This window comes from Corvus kubaryi, unplaced genomic scaffold (genome assembly GCF_017639235.1).
Source record: "Corvus kubaryi isolate FWS band 111438036 unplaced genomic scaffold, C.kubaryi_AGA036_p1.0 37334, whole genome shotgun sequence".
Classification (NCBI taxonomy): Eukaryota; Metazoa; Chordata; class Aves; order Passeriformes; family Corvidae; genus Corvus; species Corvus kubaryi.
Window position 1 is genome coordinate 18,524,132 of NW_024581108.1, and position 24,323 is coordinate 18,548,454.

The following is a 24,323-nucleotide window of genomic DNA, read 5'->3' on the forward strand; positions in this document are numbered from 1 at the left end:
TAAGAGGTCTGCTGCCAGATGAAAAGATGGAGAACATCTCCAAGAAAGCGCTTAGAAATTGAATAAGGACCAGTGAGGAGAAAAATAAGGAATAATTCAGATTAAGTTACCCTTGAAATGGATTTCTTTGCATCCAGGCTGGTGGAACTCTGTAAGCCTATGGGTTTATCAGTACCAGCTCCCTCAGAGGACAGAAGATCCAGGTTTGAAGTCACCATCAGAGAGCTCAACCAGTTTACACCGGAGATACCTGACCGATGGTATTCACCATTTGGTAATGCACAGCAACAGTGTCAGATCAGGAAATGTTGTGTCCAGGAGTGCCCAAGATCACAGTCTTTTCGATAATGTCTAACACTAATCCTGCCAAGTCCTGCCAAACCAACCAAGCTGCCCCCTTGTCCCATTTTTTCCCCCCTCACTGTCATAATGAGGAGCAAATATATCTTCTCGATAAAACAAGAAGAAAGAAAAAGCACTTTGTACATTCAACCAAGATACTATTTAAAATACTAACAAGACTTTTTCATTTCTCTTTAACAAGTCCTTCCAAGAAACACTTCATAAACCAGCTCTTTAAAAAGAAGGGAAAGTAAATGCTTTACAGCAAACATACAGCACTGCACAGAAAGCAGCACCTTCAACTCCAAATATTTTTACCAATCACTCTTTCATACTCATTTATAGTCTATTCCCTAACTAATAAATACAGATAGCCAACAATCCCTAAGTGTTTTAATGTAAATCAGCCATTTTCTGTAGGTGAATATGTTCTTTTTCTAATAATGCAGCAGTGTGAAAGAAAAATCTTAGCTTTTAAATGTCTTGTTCCAATTTCTCCGACTCTCTCTCCTCTCCCATTGCTTTCCTCATGGAAAGAGGAGGGAGAGAACTTCCAAGGTAAAACAACTCCAAATGCAAAGATGTAATGAAATTTTTCAAGCAAGAACAACCTATTTTCAAAACCTGTAGCATGAAAATTATCTGGGCATGTTCCAGGTTATTAATAAAAAACCAATCTCTGCAATGTTTTCCCCAGCACTGTCATCAACAAGTAGATTTCGCTCAGTCTGGATCTGCAACCAATTTTCTGAAACACATAAGCCAAAATACAATATTGCTCCAATCTGGAACCCTGTTCTGACATAATATGAAAATTAGACTCTGAAAATTTTGGCTACACTTCTGTTTTTTCATTCACTTCCAAAATGCTCACAGTGTACCAAAACACAGAGCTGTAACTCAGGTGCAAGTGGGAAGAAATTATGATCCCACCAGAGCAGCGCAGGAGCTCTTCTGAGCTATGGGAAAGCAGCCCCTGTGCAGCAGCATTTCCACAGAGGAGAAGGTGGGGCCCAGGCTCTGCTGGCCGTGGCACAGGCAGCCCTGAGCGCCCGCGTCACCAAGCACCCGGCTGGCATCAGGACTGCCATCAACGTCCTCCTGACAATCACTCCTGGAAGCGTGACCGACCCTCTGCCTGGAGCCACAATGGGAAACTCGTGGGATGGCTCCCCTGGCACCCAAGACAACCCTGCACTTGCTTTGCTGGAAAGCCCACAATCATTTTCCCTGGAAGAACAGGAGACTGTGCCAGCTCGCCTGCACTTTGTTACGGCTGAGAACGATAAGATGCTTCCAGAGCGTTGCGTTACAATAGCTGCGCCTTCAGTTCACGGATTTATCTTCTTCTGCCCTAGATAAAACTCCATTCCTTGGACAAATTAGGTCTGCTTGTCATTCAACACTCTACCTAATGGTCTCAGCTGTGTGTTTCTGCAGTTACTGAAGCTGGAGCATTCCACAGATAGTTCTCATTGATTTGAGAAGTGAGCCAGAAATCCAGTTGTATCTTATCCAGAATGACAATGGGGCAAGTTAATGATGTAATTAGAATTATCAGGACCCTTAAATCTTAAAGGACAGATTTCAGTGAAGGATGATAACATTTTTAAAGAGGTACATAACACAACCTAGTGATTTATAAACAGCAAGTGCCTTGTGAAGTAAGGCACTAAACATTTTCTTCTTTAGTTTAGGGAGGCCGATACTGACACGGGCTTAGTGTACGAATCTCTAATGTTGTGTTATCAAGATCATCATATGCTTTTCAGAAGGCAACACCCACTCTCTAAATCCACATTAACCCACGTCATTTCGAACTGCAGAGGCAACTTGAGATATGGATGGCATCATTCTAGCAAAGTATCCAAAAAGCTTGGTTGTTTCTGATGGACACAGCTCGAAGGAGGAGGCACAGCACCTGAACAGGCTTGAGACCTGTCTGCAAGCCGTGGTGACAACCAAACAACTTCACTGCACGGTTTGTTTAACTGTGTGGGATGAAGTCAAGACCTTACACCTCCTGGCAAGGAGAAGATCATTATGCTGAGCTGAGCACAAAGCCTGTAAACTGGGTTAGTCACTCACTTGTTTTGTTCATTTTGATATCCAGTGATGGCTGGGCCCACTGGGAGGAATACAAAGCGTGCTGAAGGCATGGAAATATTCTCCATTACTTCAATGGGCTCTCAATATAATCTAACACACAAACCATAATGGCTCGCTGGATGAAAGGTGCTTTGGAAGTGTCAGGTATGACTCTTGCCCCATGCTGTTAACCCTAAATGGGACACACAAATAACATGTATGAAACCTGGGTAGTTGAGGCAGTAGAAATTGTCTATAAAGTTATCAGCAAAGCTGCAGGGCTCTGACGTGCCAGATCAGGAATGAGAGAGGAAAAATCATCTTCTCCTGGGACAGGAGCCTCTCTTCAGGTCAGGAGAATGGCTGGGGACAGAAGATGAGAGACAACAGCTGGAGACCACAGCTATAATTTTTTGGAAAAGGCTGAAGGAAAAAAAATCTCAGCCTTGGATTTTCAATTTTCCTCTTAATAAAGTGTACACAGGGGTACAAGGAACCATAGAACCAGCTAATTCAATGCTGGAAAAGATGAATTTGCTTTACAGAACTGTCCTTAAAAACTGAATAGCTCAAAACTGACCACAAGACGTCACTTGTGCAAAAACCCCCACACAATAAATTGTTCTGCACCCTGCTTTTTCTTTACCTAGGCTTTGGGTCATTGGGCAATTTGCTGCCTCAGGTAAAAAAAGTATCATCTTGGAGACAGATAATTTTCCAATTTTGAACTTACAGATTTTTTGCATTTTAATACTTCTGGACACACTGACCTCCACTCCCTAGTGAGAGCTTCAGACGGAATACAGAAGTTAAAGCTACTGATCTAATCCAATACATTTTTGCTTTTAGGGAACACTTACAAAAGCAGAGAAAGAAACTGACTTCATTGAGGGGGAAAACAGTCTGGAGAAAGAGCAGAAAATACACCCATCCTATCTTTAGCTTAGAATACTTCCTCTTTGGCATCATTTTGACTCTTTGCCCAGAAGCCTCAACATAAGCCTCTTGATTGCAAAAGTCACAAAAGAATCAAGTGTTTTAGGAAGGCTATTGAAGAAAGAGAGATGTTTCCTACTTCACTTTTGCATCATAGTCTAACTTAGTAAAGTCAGCCCCTTAAAATTTTATTAAGTTTAAATAAGGATTTTTTGCATTTGGAAAAATGGTGCTTGTGAACAAAATTTAAAAAAATTGAGAGAGGGAGAGGAATAATTAATGTAATATAACCACAGGAAAGCAGAGGTGTTTCCTCTTTCACTGTTCTTAATTAAAATAAAATTTTAAAAACCCACTGCAAGTGAGAAGGATTTGTTTACTCCTCCGCTCTCCTCAGGGCTGACAGCTCTGGGAAAGAGTCAGGGACATGGGGCCCTGCTCACACTCCTTCATTTTGGGCACCCTGGCTGAGCTGCACTTCCCAACCCCAAAGTGAGCAGCATCTCCCTGGGGTGGTCCTGTCCCTACCCATGGGTGACAAAGGAGTTGTGCTCTGACTGAAACCTGCTTTGGACTAGGAAGTACCTTTCCCTGCGCTTTTCCTCCCAGCACCATCCTGTCTGTGCACCACCTTGGCACAGTCTTGGTCCCAGAAGGGCTCTGCCCTCTCCTCCCAAATGCTGCAGGACTCAGGAACGTGCAGGAAACTGCACACTTCCCAAACTCTCTTGGGGAGGCTGAAGAGGCTCAAGGAACTAATCTGTAACATGTCAGGTCAACAGTGCTGGGGTATTTCCTCTTCTGGTCCTTTCTGCTCCAGGATGATTTTTGCTCTAAGTCACCTCAGCACCTTGCAGACAGCTCCTGAAGATGCTTCATCTCCCAAGAGTGATGCTGGAGGCATTTAGCAAGTTACTGCACCCACATAAATACTCTCCTGCTCCCTGCCACTGTCCCCACAGAGACCTTAGACTTTGTCACCTCCTTCCCAGTCCATTACAGCCACCTCAACCATCAGCTCAGAACTGAGCCAACTGATGGACAGCTTCACCTTTATTCTGCAGCTGCTGATAACCTTCAAGGGACAAGCAGGCATGAATAACCTTAAGCAGCCCCCCAAATCAATCCTCAAAGAGTGAGAGTCACATCCTTCTGCAGTTCTCCCGGGCTGCACTGGATGGAGCTGAATTCCTGGCCTCCATCATTCACACAGGTGTTTCTTACAACTCCATTCCTGATCTTTTGTTCCATTCTATGTGGTATTTCAAGGTTGTGTTAACAGTACCAGCTCCAAGGTCTGATAAGACCTCTAAAGAGTTGGGCCAGCAGCTGGATATCATGGAAGAACAGACACACTTTCCGAAATCACTGTGGCACTCTCATCTCCCAAGACCAGCAAGGGTACCTGCCCTGAACTGCAATAGACTCAGCACATGATAAATCCCTGTGCCTACATTTAATGCCTCCAGAGAGAGATCCCACAGGGGATCTTTCAAGTGTAATATCTGAGCCAGGCTAATCTAATTTGGTAACCAAATGGCAAGAACTCTCCATGACAGACAGAGTCTTTCATCCTTGCAAAAAACCACACAGAACAAACTTTGGAATGACCCCAACTGGCAAAACCTGACTTGAATAGGGAGTTTATTTTATGTTTTAATTTTCTATTTTGTTCTGCTTGCAGTTAAAATAAATGGTATAAAGCTGGTTTATAAAAACACTACCAAACAAAAAACTCTTTACCCAACAGTACTGCACAATATTTAGAGTTCTGCAGGGACCAGTATACATAGAGGGATTTTAATTTTCCATGGCCTGTAAGCGTTGTAATCTCCATCAACTGTGTGCACCCTGGGACCATGACTAACACCAGTGCTTGAACTCTGACTGGCTGTTGGCTTGTTTCTTCTGCCTTTAACACTGGTTTGAAACTCACACTTGATCCAGTAATTTGCAGGGATAAAGAAGTTTTTACAGCAAACGGTTCCTCTCAAGTCTAACCTGTCTGTTACAGGACAATGTGTCAATAAATCAGAGGTGTCTGTGAGTCCATGCAATTGCTATGAATGACCACAACTCATCTTCGATTCAAAGGCTTTACTGATTAGGAGAAATTACACTGGCGATTAAAAAGTGGCACAGGACATCCAGATACCAGGACTGTCTTTGTGGGCTTGACTACTAGCGATCCTTTCACGGCATCCATGGCAAATATTCCACTACATCTTGCTTGTTTATTCCTTGTTTATCATGTGTGCTGTGCCTCAACATTGCAGGAATGGTTATAACTACTGACTTCTCCAGGATCCTCTAAAGTCATGAGCTCTCTATCTTTTCCAACTCACATCCCCCATCTTTAAAGATGTGTTCCTACCCAAGTTGCTTTCTCCCTTTCCCCCCTTACTTTTCAGTGCAAGGCTGACCAGAATGAACAGCTCTGGCAGCTTTGGTACCACACACTCTTGTGCTTCAGTGCTGCCACATTAATCACCCTGGTCTGTCCTGCTCGGTCATGCTACAACAGTGCCTCATTTTCTAGGGCTGAGTTAACTGGGACAGCAAAGGGCTTTTATCCCACATTGGGGCCCCACTTGCTTGCCCAGCAGTTCTGCTGAGAAACAAGTGACCCACAGAGCCCTGTGCAACCCAAAATAGTGATGGCAAGATAAAATGACCCAGAGACCTCTGCCCCAATCCACAGATTGAGCTTACCCCATCTCAGTTCTCTCTTGAAGTCACACAGTTCTCCTTGATTTGCATCTGCTAATGGTAAACTGCTATCATGATTTAATTCCTTCAGTGGCAAAACACATATAATACTATGGCTGTCAAATTTACACAGGTGAGTCACTGCACCTGAGACAGGAACCTGGGAATATTTATCAAAAAAAGGAGATGTTGGAGATGACATACAAAGACCAAGATTTCACAGAATTAACTGGAAAGGGGAAAGAGGAACCTACGTATTAAACAAGAATCTCAGTTTGCCATGAAGCATCACACCGGTCTGGAAAGCAGATTTCTGCTCCCTTGAGAGTTTTTAATAGCTTTGGATAACTAGGATAAACAGAGACTGAAGGGCTGCCTGAGACACATACAAAATTATTGAATTATGACATGTTCAAGAAGTTATTTACTTTATAGAGTATTTACATAAAGTCCACTTCCTCTTCATATGTAAGCTCAAATATTACAAAGATTTCCCTCCCCTCCCCCTTAATGAGAGGCCTGCATTCAACAGCCCCAAACATCTAGAATCAACTTTTTTTCAAGAACATACCTAGGAAAGTTTTCCAGGCAGTCCATTCTTTGTTCCTAGTAACAAGCAATAGGACAAGAGGTAACAGCCTCAAGTGGCGCTAGGGGAGGTTTGGATTGGATATTAGGAAAAATTTATTCATCAAAAGGGCTGTCAAGTGCTGGAACAGGCTGCTCAGGGAAGTGCTGGAGTCACCATCCCTGGAGGTATTTAAAAAGATGTGTGGATGTGGTGCTTGGGCACACGGTTTAGCTGCAGACTTGGCAGTGCTGGGTTAGCAGTTAACTCAATGATCTTGGAGGTCTTTTTGAACCTAAACCATTCTGTGATTCCCCAGAGCCTGAGCAAAACCAGGGAAATTCCACTCTCTCACCAGGCAAATGAGGCACGTGTGGAAAGAAAACACAGGGCATTAAAAGGAAGAAGGGGAAGAGGAGTCAGAAAATGAAGTGATGACTGCGATATTGCTATTAAAGCAGCTGATTTTTCCTCAGTTCTCTGGCCCATCTGGAACAATTCTGCTCACCTGAGAAGTGTCATGGTTGAATATCACAGCATTCAGGTCTCCACAGTTGTAGTGCTTGATGAGATCCTCAGTGGTGTAAGGGGCCTGCAAACTCCCTGCTCGAAGGCTTTCGTGTTGGAGCAGAGTTTGGTTTAGAGCAAACAGCACCTGCAGAAACACAGACAGGAAAAGAGAGAAAAAGTTAAAGACAGTAGGAATCAAAACAGCAAAGTCTAAAGGACAAAAGTTTGAAAGACTTTCCTGTGCCTGAAGTCTATTCCCTTGATCCATTCTGGCCCACAGTAACAAGGGATGGTCTTTAAGCATTCCCAAATGGAAAAGTATTCAGAAGCGAGACCCTGTTATATTCTCCACAGAGTACAACTTCTCAACAGATATATACTGCTCAGAGGTCACAGCCTGAGAACTCCTGGGCTCTCTGTGCTGGTTAATTTGCTACGTGACAGACACTGGAAATAAAACACCTCTAAATGAAGAAACTTCTATTGCCTCTGACTGTTTCCTGTTCCCCGACTTAAATCCAAAGCCCAAACTCAGTTGAAATGTTTTTGATAGAAACATCAAAATCTTCTGAACTTCTGAAGTCACAGGTGTTGTACTGGGACTCTGTACATGCTGTAGTAACAGAAACTTTAGGGAATTCATTACTGGTCTCCCTCCTTCAGTCCTTCCTCCTTCACCCACCCATTTGCAAAGTGAGAACACAGATACAGATTTGTAACACTGTCCCAGCAGACTGGTCTAGTATTCCCACCCCAAATCTGAAAACAAACAACAAAGCAGAAGCATCGTTTACTAGATAATGTTGGGTAACCAAAAAAATAAACGTCCTTAAATATTGGACTTTTTTCCCTTGAATTACCAAAAAAACCCAACAAACTGCAAACAAACAAGCAAACAAACAAAAAGCCCACCACCACAAAAAAAACCCAACCAAACAAACAACCCCTGCCCAACAAACAAACAAATAAAACTACCAAAAAAAAAGACTACTAAATTTCACATGAATTACCACAAATCTTTTTAGATTTGTGACAGACTGTGGGAGTAATTTATACCAGTTATTGAACCACCAAGCCTGGGCTTTACATGTTCCTCTGCCCAAGAACCTTCTGAAGAAACTTGATAAAAAGTAGATGAATAAATCAGAAGAACAGCAGTGAAGACTTTTGTCACAAACTATATAAATAAACAAACACCCTTTTCCTAGAATAACGTGTTATGTGGTGACTGCGAATTCAGAATTCTGAAAAATTAGATTGATGTGTCATTTTTAATGAAAAGACTCCTGCACCCCTCAGTCTCGTATTTCACCACTCTTTGAGCTTTTCTCATTTATAACAGCAGTGCCCCATCCTTCCCAGAGAACACCAATCATCTCAAAATCTGGGTAAGGTAACCCCTGCTGAGCTGCAGTCTGGGACCTGAATTCTTACCTTCTGAAACTTTACCAACTGAACCCACTTCAAGGAGTGAACCCCAGTGGAGTTTAAAATCAGCAATTTACATATGTATTTGTATATATTTGTATATAGGATGGAAGTTCTTATTAGTTTAAAATTACAATTCCCATTGAAGTTTATCCGAAGGTGAAGGAAAGGAGGTTGCAAAATCTCATGTATATAACAAATAAGATCAGATATTTAATGATTAATAATATTAATATAATAATATATTAATATAATGTTAATAATGATAATAATAATAATAATAATAATAATAAAGGATCTTCAGGACACTAACGGCCTCAATAAAAAGCTGTAATATGCCAAATAACATACACAAATTAGGTTGAGGAAAAGCCAAAATTAAAAAAAAAAGCTAAATTTAAAAAATGCTATTTTTTAATTTACTTAGGGAAAAAAAAAAAAGATGGTCTTTCAACTGAACCTGTTATACCTCAACTCAGCAATCGGTTCCCCATTAAGAGCCAAGCCTAAAAGATTTCCTTGCCCAGATCTAAGGGTCTCTTCAGGCTTTTCTACAAAGAGATCAAGCTTTCCCAGGACTACAGCCTGAAGTTAAGCATCTTCCTAACTTAAGTTTTTCTCTAATTTAAAAAACATGCAAAAAACACAGTTTGAAAAATTTCTAACGTTTGAAAGGATCTGAGCTTTTTCTTTTTCCCCTAAAGGCTACAGCTCGAAGAGGAAATGGCTCATCCCAGGATTTCCTGGGGATTCTAAACATTTTGATGAATAAAAATAAAAGCTTAGAAAAACATTGACAGGAAAAACGAGAGCAGAGGTTTTCCCAAAATGCTTTTAGCAAAATCCTTCTCATTTTTGATTTTTTAAACAATGGATGTTACTGGATTTTTATATACAAAAATATGTATACACACAGGCACACACACATATACAAACCCCCAACAAGCCCTGAGGGTAAGACCGTGTGTTTTGTGATAAAATATTAAGAAGGCAATAAACAAATCCTTACTTACTTTACCCTCAATGCCTTTTCCCCCCCTTTTTCTTTTTTTTTTTTTTTTGTTATTCTGGGGAAACTAGTCCTTGCATTAATGGTCTGGGTCTTACTCCTCTGAATAAGTTTGGAACCTATTGTATTATTTCAGTCTCATTTGCAGGGGGTTAGAGATCTTGAAGAAAGTTGTCTATGTCTTCCTCAAAAATCAGCCTGCACAGCAATCCACAATACAAGTTCACTTCTTGTAAGACACCAAAGATTCCAAATGAGAGAGAATGAGTTATGTTGGAGATTTTGGCAGATGGCCCTCCATGATTTCATTAGTGCCAGGATATTAATGTCCCTGCTCTCTGCCCCAGAGCAGCTTTGGGACCTAGAGGTGATGCTGGCCACCAGCTGAACCCATCCAGAACGTGGCTGATACCGTGGGGAGCTCAGCGCTGGGTTCAAACTGCTGCCCCAAAAGCCACCCAAGGGATTTTATTTTAGGAGGAAAGTTAAAATCAGAAACTCAAACACTTGAATATGCTAAAGGAAAACTGTAATTTACAGATTTCTAGAGAAGTCTTGCTTAATCAAGCCATTTCCACCACGGGTTTTGGCTGGGTGGCTCAAAACAAATTTAAAGAGAAGCAGGGTCTCGTCACTGTCGCCTGCTTGCTGGCTGGATTTGTAAACCATTTCCTTCAGAGTCAGGTTAAAGCCAGCTTAAAACCCAAATTTATTTTTCCTTACTGTTCAGATAATGCCACAAAAACAACGCTGTTTCCTTCCCTTCTCTCTATCTTAATATCAGTGACCCCACGACCCCCAGCCTAATCCTCTATCTGAGTTAAATCTCCCAGAGGTGCCTGAGATTACTGAACAACTGATGACTTCAAAATAAACACAGTTAGAGTGACTGCCTATACACAGTCCCACCTAATAAACAGAGCAGACGGGATTTGCTCTGGGAAGCAATGGGAAGTTATGACTTTGGCTCTTGGGAAGCACATTTTTATTCACACAATTTACGGTCCTCGCCCTGGTGTGCTTTGAAGGCATTTTTGCACGTCTGTCTCTGGCCCCTGCCATTTGTGACTGATCAACCTTTTAATCTGGGTGGTGTCATTCTCCCAACACAGAGATTTTATTTGGGTATTTGGAGACGCCAGCTCGGCCCTCAGGGCTGTCCTGCTTTACTGTCAGTGGGAGTGCGTCCCACCAATCTTACACAGTGCCAGGGACCACTGGTCCAGATGTTTTAGGAGTTATTTTGCACAGCCTTTGGACATCTCAAAGAAAAGGAGCTGGACCAGTGAAGAGCTTCAGTAACAGCTTTACTGATCACCTTGACACTCAAACAGTATTCCCCCTGTCCTTGCCTCTGGATTACAGAGCCAGGAGTCACACAAGAACAGAAGGAATGAGTTACAAAAGTAAACCTCCCATATAAACCAACTTGAATGTTTATGGTGTTTAACTTTCACCTTCAAAAAGATAAATCATTATAAAACCTCCAAACCACTCATATAAAGCAAGCAGGCACAACTGCAGTGGGTCCTAAGGTCCCGAGGCTGGCACTGCCCAGAAGTGTTGGTACCAGCAGTTGTCCTTGGGACAGTTTGAATTTTGTTTCACAAACACATTGGTGAGGTTGGAGGTTTGATTTTATGTGACAATTTAATGAGATTTGGTTTTTAGGGAAGTAAACCCAAGATACGGAAACAGATCTAGAGAACCACTGCCACCTTTTCAAAGAGGGAGGAGAAGTGAATAAATGTGTACTTGGACTGGGCTTAGGATCACCCCAGCCTTTCCACCAGAAATAATTTTCTTCATTGAACTTGGGTTTGGGAGTAAAGCTAGATGAAAAACCTTTGTTCCAATGTACTCTCACAAACATTGTGTTTTATTGTGCCAGTTCAGCAGCTTCAGACTGGACATTTGAAGGCTCCTGAAGGCCAGAACCACGTTAGTGCTGTATGTGATAGCTAAGGAGGAGAAATCACAGACCTTGTGCCAGAGGGATTTCTCCTTATCCATGTTCTGTGCTTTGTCTCTAGCTGAAGAGCATAAGAAAGCCCAGAAAACATAAACCAAATTAACCCTCATCAAATACAGCAGCATTCCTGGTTATGTCAGCGGTGGACAGGTGGACCTGTTCCCCTGTGGAACCAAGTGGAAAGGTTGCCAGGTCCACCTCTTCAATTTTTCTAACTAAGGCCCCAAACAATGCCATAATGGAAAGAAAAAGCTTTGTGGGAGCACCTAATAAGCAACTGTAAAATAAGACAAGGAAACCTTATTCACAGATAAAATGCTTGAGTGGTCCCAAACCTTCCTATGAAATATCTTGCTAATAAAACAGACAACAAATTCAGGAATTACAACAGAAGAAACACATATTTTGTTAAGCTTAAAACAAATTGGAACCGTGTTCTTCTGGTGTGTTTGCTATACAGGAGACCTGAAGATGGAAGGCAACCCTAGCAAAACTCTCAGGCCAAGCTTTGCATTCACAGGACTCCAGTAGCTGGAATTACAGGATGACCCCTGCACAGACCCATGATTAATAACAATACCACAAAAACAAGTACTTAAATTTCACACTATGATGACAGCTCTTGAGCAGGCAACTTATTGTTTTCCTTTGCTCTCTCTTTTGGACACGTGCCACCACAATGCAAACGCTAAATAAGCATTACTGGAAGTGTTAGAGTGACTATATCCTGTCAGTGCCCAGACTGCAATTCCAAAAAAGAAATGCCCACTCTCCTACTTGGTTCAAAACAAATGGCAACATTAATATTGAGATATACAGTTCTGCAGGGGTTCTCCTGTTGTAGTTATCCTAATCTGTAATCAAACAAAAAATCAAATACACAGTTTCAGGTCAAAATAGTTACTTGGGAGGAAAAAAAAAAAAAAAGAAAATGAAAGAAAAATGCAAGTCCCTGATTTTCCAGATTAATGAAAAGCAATAAAAGTGCTTGCCCAAATCTGTTCAGTTCCACTGGTTTCCAGAAGACGGGTTTCCCCTTTCCTTGAATCTCTTGTGCTGTTGCTAGGAATTAGTGAGCTGTGAAACTCACCTAATGAGGTCAGCATCAGGAAATAGCTCTGGAAAAACAGGTCCTGGGGGATCTACTAAAGGACTCCCCCAGTGTCCAAATGAAATCCTGGATGCATCGGCACATTGTACAGCCGGGGCTGTGGGAGGAACGTGCCCAGCTTTGTTGTTGTTTTTCCTATAAAGGGACAGCTAAGGAAAGTGAAACTATTAACTCATCCACTGGAATTTCTGCTCACAAACTGTGCCCCCTGTTAAAGCTGCTCATAAAAGCCTTTCGGCTAGTTGGTTCCATATGCTCCCCAAACCCGCAGTTATTGCTTCTGAAAGGCAGGAGTAGTTAACAGTCTGCGGCTTGGCACTGACCAGGGAGACCCAGGGACCTCGCTGCTCCCCCTCCCTTTCCAGCTGCCAATTAACCAGCTTACTAAACCAGCTTGGATCTGACTGAGGCGCTTGGAGAGACCTCAAACCACCACCCATCCTATGGCTCAGCTGTGACAGTGACACAGAGGTCCAGGGCAGCGCAGTCACAATACTGATGTGCAGCCACAGGACTAAGACTGGTTTTCTTGATACTGGGAAAGCTGCAGGGCCACTGGGGCTCCAGCCTTGAGCCCTACATGCCCAAAGCTCTGGCTGGAGTTGACTTCAACAGCTTGACTTCAGCCCCCTGACTTTTGTCCTTATGCAGGGATCCCATGATGAACTTGCACATGCAAAAGTAATTTTGGTTTTTATTTTATTTTCCCCGTGTTTGGACTGAATCAAAAACAAACTGAAAATTCTAGACAGCAAACACTGCAGAGTGCATGAGAGCCCCATGCTCTCAGCCCTAAGTTCCCTGAGCTGGAGAAGGAGTCCCTGGATTGATGGCAGCTCACACATTCCCTGGGCTGATCCTACTACACCATTGCTTCTGCTCCAAGTTCCTGGCTTCAGCAGGGCTGGGGCAGGCACAGGATTCAGTCAGAGCCTGGAGAGCAGCAGTTTGGGGGTTTGGTGGGTTATGTGATAGAACAGGCAAGACAGCTACAGCTGGTGCTCTTGGATGCAAATCTGCTCTTGCACAAGGTCATTAAGACAAAAAAGACATGGAATTAATTTCTGTCCTGAAAGCACTTTAAAACAAATACTATAATATACTATAAATACCACACCCACTCTAAATAGGTCAATAAAAACCCAAAAATGGTCCTAAATATGTAAACTGAAGTCAGCAGCAGCTGTAGCAAAGGCAGTACTGGAAGGAGGGTAAGATCTGAAAGCTTTTTTTCTAACAGCAGTGACCTCTGTTACTTGCTAAAGGCACTTAGAGTCCAGATTAACACACAAGAAAGGGTGGGGGGAAAAGAGCTTTGATATGGAATTTCCATCCTTTCCCCTTTTGTGAACCACCACACTGATGGAAGGATGTTTTAGTTTCAATGCTCTCACCACATCATTGGCAGGGTCTCTTTTGCCAGTAACTCAGCTGTACGTCCAACCAGTCACAGTGTGAGTGAGCACTGACTCTGTAGGATAACTCCGCCTTGGTTAATGCCCACATTCAATCTTAGGGAAATAAATTAAGAAACAACAGGAAGATGGATTTGCATCTTAATCAGAACTGAAACTCTGGATAGAATGACTTCTGTTAAATTTGCAATCTAAATGTAGCACTTGTGTGGATTTTGTATGCAGGATTTACTTGCATCCAGTACTTCTGCATCAGTCCTGTTTCCCAGCTGTGCTGAGCTCAGTAAATTAATTTTGATGAGGAAACCTATCTAAAAGGCTAAATATTTTCACCAAGTGAGTTACACTCTGAGCAGTCTAATTCTGCAAATGTTTTTCTGATGAAGTGCAACCAGTTCCAGTAACCAACACCCTGCCCAGCACTGATGGCTTGCAGATCCAAGTGTCACTGTTTAGACTTCTGGACTGGAGTCTTAGATCTTGTAAACAAAAAGGTAAACTCTCAGTAAAACCAGTTCATACTTCTGGCATGAGAGAGCACTCTTGAAGGAAGGCTGAACTCAAAGTGGTTCTAAAGAAAATTCCTTCTCCTTGGAACTCACCTCAGATATTCAGTTATGTGACTTAAAGGAAGGACATATTAGACAACAAAACACTGCATACGAAATGCTTACCAGTAACCTAAAAATCCTACATTAGTTTTAATCAAGTCACACATGATGGTGTAAATTGTTTCACCTCCTTTCTTTACACCCTTCATGTTAATCTGTGGCAAAGGAGTGACAGGTCTTCCCGGGCTGAGTAGCTGGCAACTGGGTTTGATTTTAAGCAACCCATAAAAGATATTGGAAAGACCATTATGAGCGCAAAAGGCTGGAGTGCTCAACTGGTCTGAACGGACCCAACTCCACAGAGAGAAAGGAGATGGACTCTGTGACACTGGATGATGGCTGTCTAAAGCAGCACCCCTGGATCATGTGAAAGCCACAGGCACAGAGGAAGGCAGAGACACTTCTCACCCAGACAAAGCAGGCAGTGTTCCAGTGGGACAAACTGGACACTGCCCTGCTGCCTATCTGGGCTGTCTGCCAGCCTGCCTCCTGCACACCTCTGAGTCCCCACAGTTTTCCCCTGTGCCACCATCCCAGCAAGCCCTGCTTGGCCTCCAGCTCCACTTTGTCATTCCTGTCCTGGGGGTACCTCACACTTAATAGTCAAGAGCAAACCCCTGTATTCAGAAACCCCAAATGCTGCCTCAGTGTCAGGGAACCACCCCCACACCCCATGTAACACAAGAGCTCTGTGGGCACCGGAGGTTTGTGAGGAGGTTTCTGGAGAAGAGCAGTGTTCCAGGAGAGGTGCTGCAGCGGCTGCAGCACGTTGCTCAAAGGTGTCATTGAAACAAGAACAGTCAGCCCAGATAAGCCCAAGAGCCCCAAAAGTGTCTGGTAGCAGATACTTTGGGAAAGCACGTAAGAAATGAGGTGAGCAGAGCGTGAACTTTTCTCAGACAACACTTCCCATCTTCTGGAAATCTGCCAGTTGGGGACCTTGTGGATGACAATACCTCTTCTCCTATCACTCGTTCCCACCCATCTCCCTGCTCCCCATGCCTTCACCTCAAAATTATCCCCATGCTGCACCACTCTTCTGAAGAGCAGCCATCTATCTGCCTGCTCTACGCAGAGAGGAGCTCTCAGCTTGCTGCTTTGCTCAGCAATTTCATTCCCAAATGGAAGCCTGGCAGCATGCCCGAAGGGCAGCGCCCACGATCACTTTTCTCCACCTTAAATGGGCACATTGTCCCTTCACCTTCAGAGGGGGCACATGAAATCCTTCCCAAGAACCTGAAACCACATTTGAGCTCAGCTCACCAGTGAAATTGCTACCTGGCCCTTCTGGGGTTTCGATTTTTCTTTTTTTGTCTCCACTGTAACAGAAGGAATGTGGGAACATGCCCTGAGTGGAGCGGACCAGTTGCCCCCAGTGACGAGTGAGCTGCAATGAAAGGGGCACCCTGATGGAAAAAAGCAAAGCTCTGGGGCGGTTTGGGGAACTCCCAGCTTCAGGCACCCAGCCTGAGACATTTTCTTTAAAAAGTCTAGTTTCATGATATGCTAAGCATCCACCCATTGAAAAATGCAACCTGTCCTGGGTATATTTAATTTGGGGTTTATTCATATTACTGCTTAATTTTGAACTGTTGCTTTTTAATTACCAGCTGAAGCTACATAGTAAAACGGACTAGCCCCACAGGCATGTTTTTCTTTCTATTATATTACAGTGAGGCAGCAGATTAACTCCTTCAGCCATCCCAGCTTAACACCTCACGATGCCAGCATGGCCCCTTTCCAGACTGCTGCTCCTGCAGCAGGAATGGCTGGAGGGGACATAGATCTTTATGTCCTGAATTTCCAACTCCCCGCCCGGGGTATCAGCAGAAGCAGGTGCCAGTTTCAATATGTGTCTATCCTGGAGAGTAAATCACAGCCCATGGGGAAGGGGAGCACTTTCCAGGGAGCCAGATGGAGCTGCAACCTCTGGCCAAAGACAAACACTTTGGGGCAACAACTGTCTCAGCTTTCTAGACTCCATGTGAGCACCACTGAGTTGACAGATGTAGAAAAGGGAATGTTTCCTAAGCCTGTAGGGGACTGAATCCTTATGAGGTCCAGCAGGGAAAGGAGAAAAAAAATAGAAATTACAATTCAGAACAGCATAAGAAAAAGCAAACTTCAAGAGGAAGCAGGGAGCTGAACTCATCAGGAATAAGCCCTTGTTTTGGATTGTTGTTTTTTCTTTTAGCTTAGCATTATCTCAGTTTGAATTAATTTTATTATGCAAGATGTTTCTGCCACTGGGGAACATAGTGACCAGGCGTGGGGTACCCCATGTCTGTTAATGAACACAGGGCTCGATCTGGCACCTGCTCCCTTTGGGTCTTCCTCACCCAGAGAACACTCAAGTCCTTAAGGAGGACAGACGATGGGAGCCCATCTGTGCCAGCTGTTACAGAGCACAGCGATCCCTGGGTGGCCTTACCAGGACAGCCCCTCTTTCCTTCTGGGAATTCACAGTTTTATCCTCAGGATCAGGGTTCCAATGCAGACCTTGTAAAGCACAGTGCACTGCTCACCCCTCATGCTGCCTCCTTCTCCCAGAGCTGCTGCATCAAAGCATGAAAATGGCTCGAGCTGGTGCTCCCCTCCAGAGTGTTGCAGCCCTGGTGCAGTCTACATAAAAATTACTCAAAATCCAGTTAGCCAGGGAAAGAAGGTGACCTACCCATCAAATCACAGCAGCTCGAATTTCTAATATCATCTACTTGCAGCCAAGCACTTGCCTTCAAATTAAGCAGAGGCCAAGAATAATTACTTACTATTTGCTGAGATATTTACATCAATTATTCAGCAAATAAGTTCAGCTAACAAGTAGCCTCAAGGAAACTGCAATCTATTCACAGTCAAGTTGCCAAGCCAGAAGAAAATTATAAAATTAATTATTTGCAACAAAGTTCTCTGTTAGCTTTCAAAGTCAGAATGATAAATTCAGACACTTTATTTTCTACTATACTGGCTCCCTCAATCGAACGCTCCTGTTTATGAATTATGGGAGGCTATAGCTGTCTCTTGAAAGATAACTGTTACATTTTTATTATCATTGGAACGAAAAGATTTTTTTGCTTGCAGCCTTTTTAAGCCTAGCCTAAACAGTCTCTGCTCCAGTCACAGAACACCTATGAAATCAGGTACCAGTGAGGATATGCTGCTAAAAAACCAAGAAGAGTGTTCTCAGATTTTTGCTCTCCTGGCTAGAGCCATGAACCAGATGCTGCTGCAAAACATTTATTTATATTGGCGAATTCTGAAAAAAGCATTTCATTTGAGTAACACTTTCATTTTCTTTTTTCTTCCAATTAAGAAAGGATGCAGAAGAATATTCTTTGCACAGCTTCAAATATTACTGAAGGTGGGATATTTCCTCACATAAATAATGAAATGAGTAATTAATACTGTTTTCAGGCACCATTCTGGTCCATATACATAAAAAGCAGAGAGAATACCTGAAAGAGATCTGCCTCAGTTTGACTTTCTGCCCCTTCAGATTAACTTGCCCCAACCATCCCTTACTAATTCACTTGGCAGGGAATTTTGCCCTGTGTTTGTATTTTGTACAAGGGCAGTTATACTTTCCATTTAATTGTTTCTCAAATTTGAGATATAACCATAAAATTCTAGCTTGAGTAGCAAATGTTCAGGACCAATTAGAGATGAGGTGAAGCTCTGGAATTATTCAGTGAAGGCACAAACAATGAACACATCGGAGAAAAATGTCAGAAAGTTTATATAGAGAGGCAAAAATTGAATAGATTGCAAAAGAAGTTGCTCAGGAAACATGGCTTTACTGAGCTCTGGTAACTAGAAGTTAGTAGGTTCCAAGCATTAGGACACAAGCATTATTAAGACAAAGACTTTGTGGAATCTTGTTTAAATTGCAAATTCTGACTGTTTTTTTCTGATGGAATGACCTCTCCTCTTTGCTTTTAGGAAGCTAAATTACACTTTAGTTTGCCTGCTCTCATCATATTTTGCTTTGGGCACAAATGACCGTGAGCTCTGCTCCTTCTATGCTGATAGAAACTGAAAAGGGATTAACCAAAAAAACAATAAACTATTCCATCCAAATCGTTTGCCCGAAATTTTCTTATTAGTGTCTACGCACACGAACTTGAAACCTATCAATGCTGGTTTTCTCCAAAGCTGCCGGCTGAAATAAGCTGGTTCTGTTCCTTGCAGGCTGCATTTGCCACCGACCTGTCTGCTTTCAAAACACGCCCCCTCCATCAAATACAGCAAGACTGTTGCCCTTTTCAGAATTTCCCACAGGTACACGGTGATGTTAGAGAGGCAACAAAACCAGCATGGCATTTTTCAAGCTATTGTCATGGGAATGCTTGGTACACAAGAATGTCAGAGTGAAGCCAAGCCCTGTGCACAGCTCTGAAGGTAGATGGATGAGTGCACGAGCCAGTGACTTGCAAAGATTACAGACCAGAGCCATTAAAGTCTTGAGAGGAGGGGAAGGACTCCTAATGCATGAAGATACTAGTTCTTGTGAAAGATCCACAAAATCCCTTTCAATTACAATGGGAGTTGCTCAAGAAAAGCAATCCCATTGTCTTCTCTTTGGACTTTTCATAAGAGCATTGGGAATGGCAGAGCAGATGCCCCTGTAGCACAGAATGAAGGCTCCAGCCCAGCCCTAGTCATCTTAAGGCACTCTTGCCAGCCTCTTCTCTAATAAATTCAGAAGCTCTGGCACCTAAGAGGTTCCAGATGATCCTGAAAGCCACCTATTGAGGACTGACTCAAGTGCCCTTGCCTCTGTTATACTGCCCGACCAAGAGACCAACTCCCAGCTGGCACCAGCATTCCTCAGAGCTGGCCTGCTGCCTGGACCTGCAGACCCTGCAGTCTTGGGCAGAGTTTGACCCTCTGTATTCACAACTAAATGCTACCAGATGGATGCATCAGTTCAAAGGCTGGTGGAAACAATTAAGATTACAGGAAGCCACATTTATCCTTCCACCTATAGCACTGAATTAATCATGGCTGATAGGGATCTAAGCAGAGCCCACTCAAGGCTCTGATTTATATCACTACCTGTCAAGAGATGGCAGAAGATTGCCCAGTAGCTGCTGAATGCTTTTTTCCCACCCTCTCCCTCTCCTGGGGAGACAAATATAAGCCAGGACATTCCTGCTCTGCTCAGGATGCCATGAAACCTAACCTCCTGTTGACACAAGCATTAGGCCCCAGGACTGTATAACAGGTCACTGACAGAAAGATATAAGATAGAGCTTCCAAATTTGGCTGGCCACACACAGGCAGGCACCGGGATACGCGTGCTCCTGGCTCCCAGAGCCTACATACCTGTGAGGGAGCCCCGGAGGCTGACGGACACCACCGGGCCCTCATCGAACCATTTCTCAGTTGTGTCTTCTGGCAAGTCCAGGGGCTGATGCTGCCTGAGATTCCAATGAATCCTGTTTCCTTACTAGGCTGCAAAGGTTGGATTTCGTTCTAAACTCAGGCAAGATCCAGGGAGCACTGGACAGTTGTGTCCGTATAGTTGCACTTAAAAGAATGACAAAGAAGGAGTGCCAGAACCCATCCATACCACGTGGGACTGAAGTCTGAGTGCCCACATGTGAATCTGAATATTGGTGCTCAAATAAATTAAACCCTCAGTGCTCATCTGCCTGTGAGAAGGGTAGTGTCAAGGACTGAGAGGGGACTCTCAGTAACTGTGAGCTCAGTGCTTTCTTTGGAAGCAAATCTCCTGAAGTCTGAACGCTCCCTTTCCCAGGGACTCACTGATGAGCACATTTCATGTCAAGCATGAAATGGGAATGGATCTGTTACCATGTGCTAAGCTTTTCTCCATCCGTGGGAGGCAAAACAAAGACCAACAAGAAGGCTTGAGTCAACACAAGGGTTAATTTAGGAACTGAGCTTGCTTAAAATAAAAGTTGTCACCAACCAAAAAGAACAAGTAGCCATTGAAGAGAAAACTGTTGAGATTTATGGGCCCCATTCTAGAGACATAAAAGGGGAGTCAATCATCATTTGAAGTTTATTTTTTTAATAAGAGCTCCTCAAATATTCTCCCCACTTTTCATTGCCAGAAATGTAAGCTTGTGGCTGTGAAAAAGTTAAAAATTAGGGGTTTCCTAAGTGGGAGCAGAATGCATGGTCGCTCTGTATGACCCCAGCTACTCTAACAGCTACTGCTAATTCCCAGTGGAAGCATCAATAGCTTGTGAAATAGACTCCTTTCTTTTCTTGTACAAATTATTCCTTTATATTTTTGAACTTCTGAACCTCCTGGCTTAATAACAACTCCACAAGAAAGAAGGAAAATAATTGAGTGTTTATAACAGCACGCATCTTTTTTTATTATCATCCCAGGCTGTGGCACTTTCAGTTTAGCAAAGCTTTAGTTGAAGCTGCTCTGCAAAACCATTCAGAAACGGGAGGAGGAGAGGGATGGGAAGGACATCTCCTCCTACATAGGAACTGTGGTCAGTGGACATTTTTTAAATTTCTCAAACATATAGTTTCACTGTCTTCCACCTACTCCCTAAACTAAACCTACCCACTTACTATCTGTTTGAGTTACAAGCAGAAATTAAAACACTGCTCCAGCCTCACAGCCTGCAAATGAGCTGCAGCACATCAGAATGTGGGCCATAAAAAATTGCAAAACAAAGCAAGACAAAAACCTTAACAACCCACCCACACATGCAAGGAAAGAAAGAAACAAATCAAGGGAAAATAATAGGAATAAACTGTCTTCAGCCTCTTTCTTTTTCCAGTTTTAAATGGAAAGCAATGTGACAGGGCTGCAACAGATGACAGTCTATTTATTTTCTCTAACAGATCTACAGTTGGTGGATTCCCCTCTACTTCCCAAAAGACTTACATGGCTCGAATTAAAAAAGGCTAACAGTAGAAAGTATGTTTACTCAATAGGAAATGGCCATGCCAGGCTCAGGAAGCGCTCATCTTCCTGCAGCAGCTGGTTTAACAAGCACTAAATCACTGAGTATTACATTCTAGATAATTTGCTGCCCAGTATCATCACTTTGTTGATTAATATGCTAACTCATAATAATGATAGATTCATAATAGTATGCTTGGCAATTAATATTCTGAATTAGACACCCAGTCAGGGAACAATCCTGTGCCCTCCCAGGTCAGTGGTGCAAGCACAACCCAACCCTTTTAAAGGAAGATTATGACAAGGTCAGATGAGCGTTGTAAGGACCTGGTGCATAAAACCCAGCAGCATTCCCTTGAAGAGGCTCAAGAAATGCCACCACACACACTTTAGCAGAGCCCACAGCTCAGAGACGTATCTTCACTTTGCTGTCAGCAAGGACAATTGAATCCTGCTTCCCTGGAGCAGCTTCCTGTCAATAAAACTCACCTCAGACCAATATGGGCTTGGTTGAAATTGAGCTGTGTAAATCAGAGCTCAGCATCCTTGAGGTTTTCAAACATTTGCCTTTACAGCAGTTATTTACAGGTGATATTTTTTTGGGTTCTCACTGGTATAATCCAGTAGTAACTCTTTCAAGCTGATGGATTTGCACCAAGCTCCACCACTCAATTGATTACACCATGAAATAAGGGGCTCCTACCTTCTTTGCCTATATTTTACAAAGATCAACTGAAGGGACAAATTGAGGACTAATTTTAACAGCTTCTTACGGCCAATAGAGGCATTTCCTTCAGTCATGTTTGCCTAGACATCTTTCCTTTCTCCTCAGTGAGAGCTCTAAAATGCAGCTTCTGAGGCCAGGCTAAACCCCCACTAAATTTGCTCCATAAAATGAGGTCCCCTGCAGCTGGAACATGTGGATGGTGTAGGATTCGAGTGGCAGCCACCGCCTGCCGCTCTCCCAACCACTGGCACTTCAACTGAAGTCCATTCATCACACGGTCAGACCTAACTGTAAATGAGCTGCTCCACAACTCTGATCTAGAATATTTATTACTTCTGAGTTAGTACGTTAAGATGGAAAATACAAATCCAAACCCTAAACCCAAACCAAGAAACAACACCAGCACCTCAGTAAAAGGCTGAGCAGGAGGCTCAGGGGCTACTGTTCACATTTGTACAGAGTATGTAAAGGATCCCTCTCACTTCCATCACTGGCCATTTATCCTGCAGGCAGTAAGGGGGATGATTTCCATCATATTTCTTCACCCTTGAAAATAAACTGTATGAGGCAGTGGAAGCCTGAAGGCACAAGACTGCATTTGTCCCCATGTTAGTTTTGCAGCCTCCTTGTTCCATGAATTTATTTCCTGTTCTTAGAACAGGTGATAGACAGAGTAAAGCTCTCCAAGCAATTATGTTCCTACAAGTTCTGTGAAAAAAGCTGACGGGGCAGAGATGATGTGAAGGGAATCCATGTAGGACTTCATCCTTGAGATGCAAACCCTGGAGAGATGATGCTTCCCCTTACTCTTCCTCGCTTGGGCTTCAGCTAGATCGGGGATGAATTAAAAGTGTAGTCAGGCAGGTTTCTAGCACAACCAGCCCTACTACAATTGTTCTGCTGTTCAGCTCAAGTTCACATGAGAGCTCTGTCAATGTGTCTCAGTAGTGACTTGCAATGGAGCTAGAAAGAAAGGAAGAAGGTTTGTGCCCAGTGGTAGTGACACTAACTTGTGTTTAGAAAATGAGGGTCCGATGTGGGTTTAGAAAATGAGCCTTCCCGATGTGGGTTTGGATAAATCCCCCTGGGTAAGAGGAGAGTGAGACATGGGTTTCCCTCTTCGAAGGGGTGACAGGAAGACAGAGATGAGTCACTTGCTACAGCCTTCTGAACCCACATCCCAAAGGACTGTGATGCACAGGGGTGGGAAGGGCCCATCACTGGGAGGAACTGTCTTCAATTAGCGTGGCATTTTCTATTACAGCATTGCTGCTTTCCAGGCTAAAACCTCAGTCGCTGCACAGGAATGGGTCTTCAAATGGTGGACATCTCATTTCTCCCAAGTACTCAAGTGGAGCAAGCTTTACACCAACCTTTCCACTTTCAAGCTGAATGAGAAGACTTCCTTCAGCAAATATTTGAATCACTTTTCCTCCTCGTGACACAGTAGAACAATAAAAAAAGTCATAGCCATTGTTTCTTTGTCAGTAAGGAAAGAATACTAAGCAAAAAAAAAATCCAAACACAAACCACAACAAAAGTGGCTTGTTTCTCATGATATAAGTTATTCTTTTAAACTGAGTGGGCTAAAATCCATATAGATGGGACAGAGCAATACGAAACTTCTGCATTTTGGTCCAATTTCTGTTTAATGGCAATCCTAAGATTGATTTCTATGGATCTTGGACCAAGCCCACACGGAATTCAGCACTCTCCAGGTCAGAACAGAAGCTCTACAAAAATACCTCCCATAGTTCATACCAGCTTTAGGTTTCAGAAATGTGACTGAGAAGGTTTCAAGCAATGCTGAAATTCTGTTTCTGAAGTTCAAAGGGGAAAACCGAACAATTCCAAGTGAAAAAGCCAGCAAGGCTGCTGAATCAGCTCTCTATAGACCTCTCCTATGCTCCAGCTGAGATCTGTATGAGAGTTGTGTCCATAAAACCAAATTCTATTTCCTACAGCCCACACCAGAAGTTGAGATCCTTCATTTATTTTCAGTATT

The 24,323-nt window shown here is 43.1% G+C and overlaps 1 protein-coding gene across 1 annotated transcript in view; it reads right to left on the reverse strand.

The window, feature by feature from the left end:
- TRABD2B (TraB domain containing 2B) overlaps nt 1–24,323 on the reverse strand; it is a 268,251-nt gene that overhangs the window by 117,372 nt on the left and 126,556 nt on the right. The window contains exon 2 of the mRNA XM_042030644.1: nt 7,152–7,298. Coding sequence (XP_041886578.1) covers nt 7,152–7,298 — 147 coding nt within the window. The remainder of the gene's footprint in view (nt 1–7,151; nt 7,299–24,323) is intronic.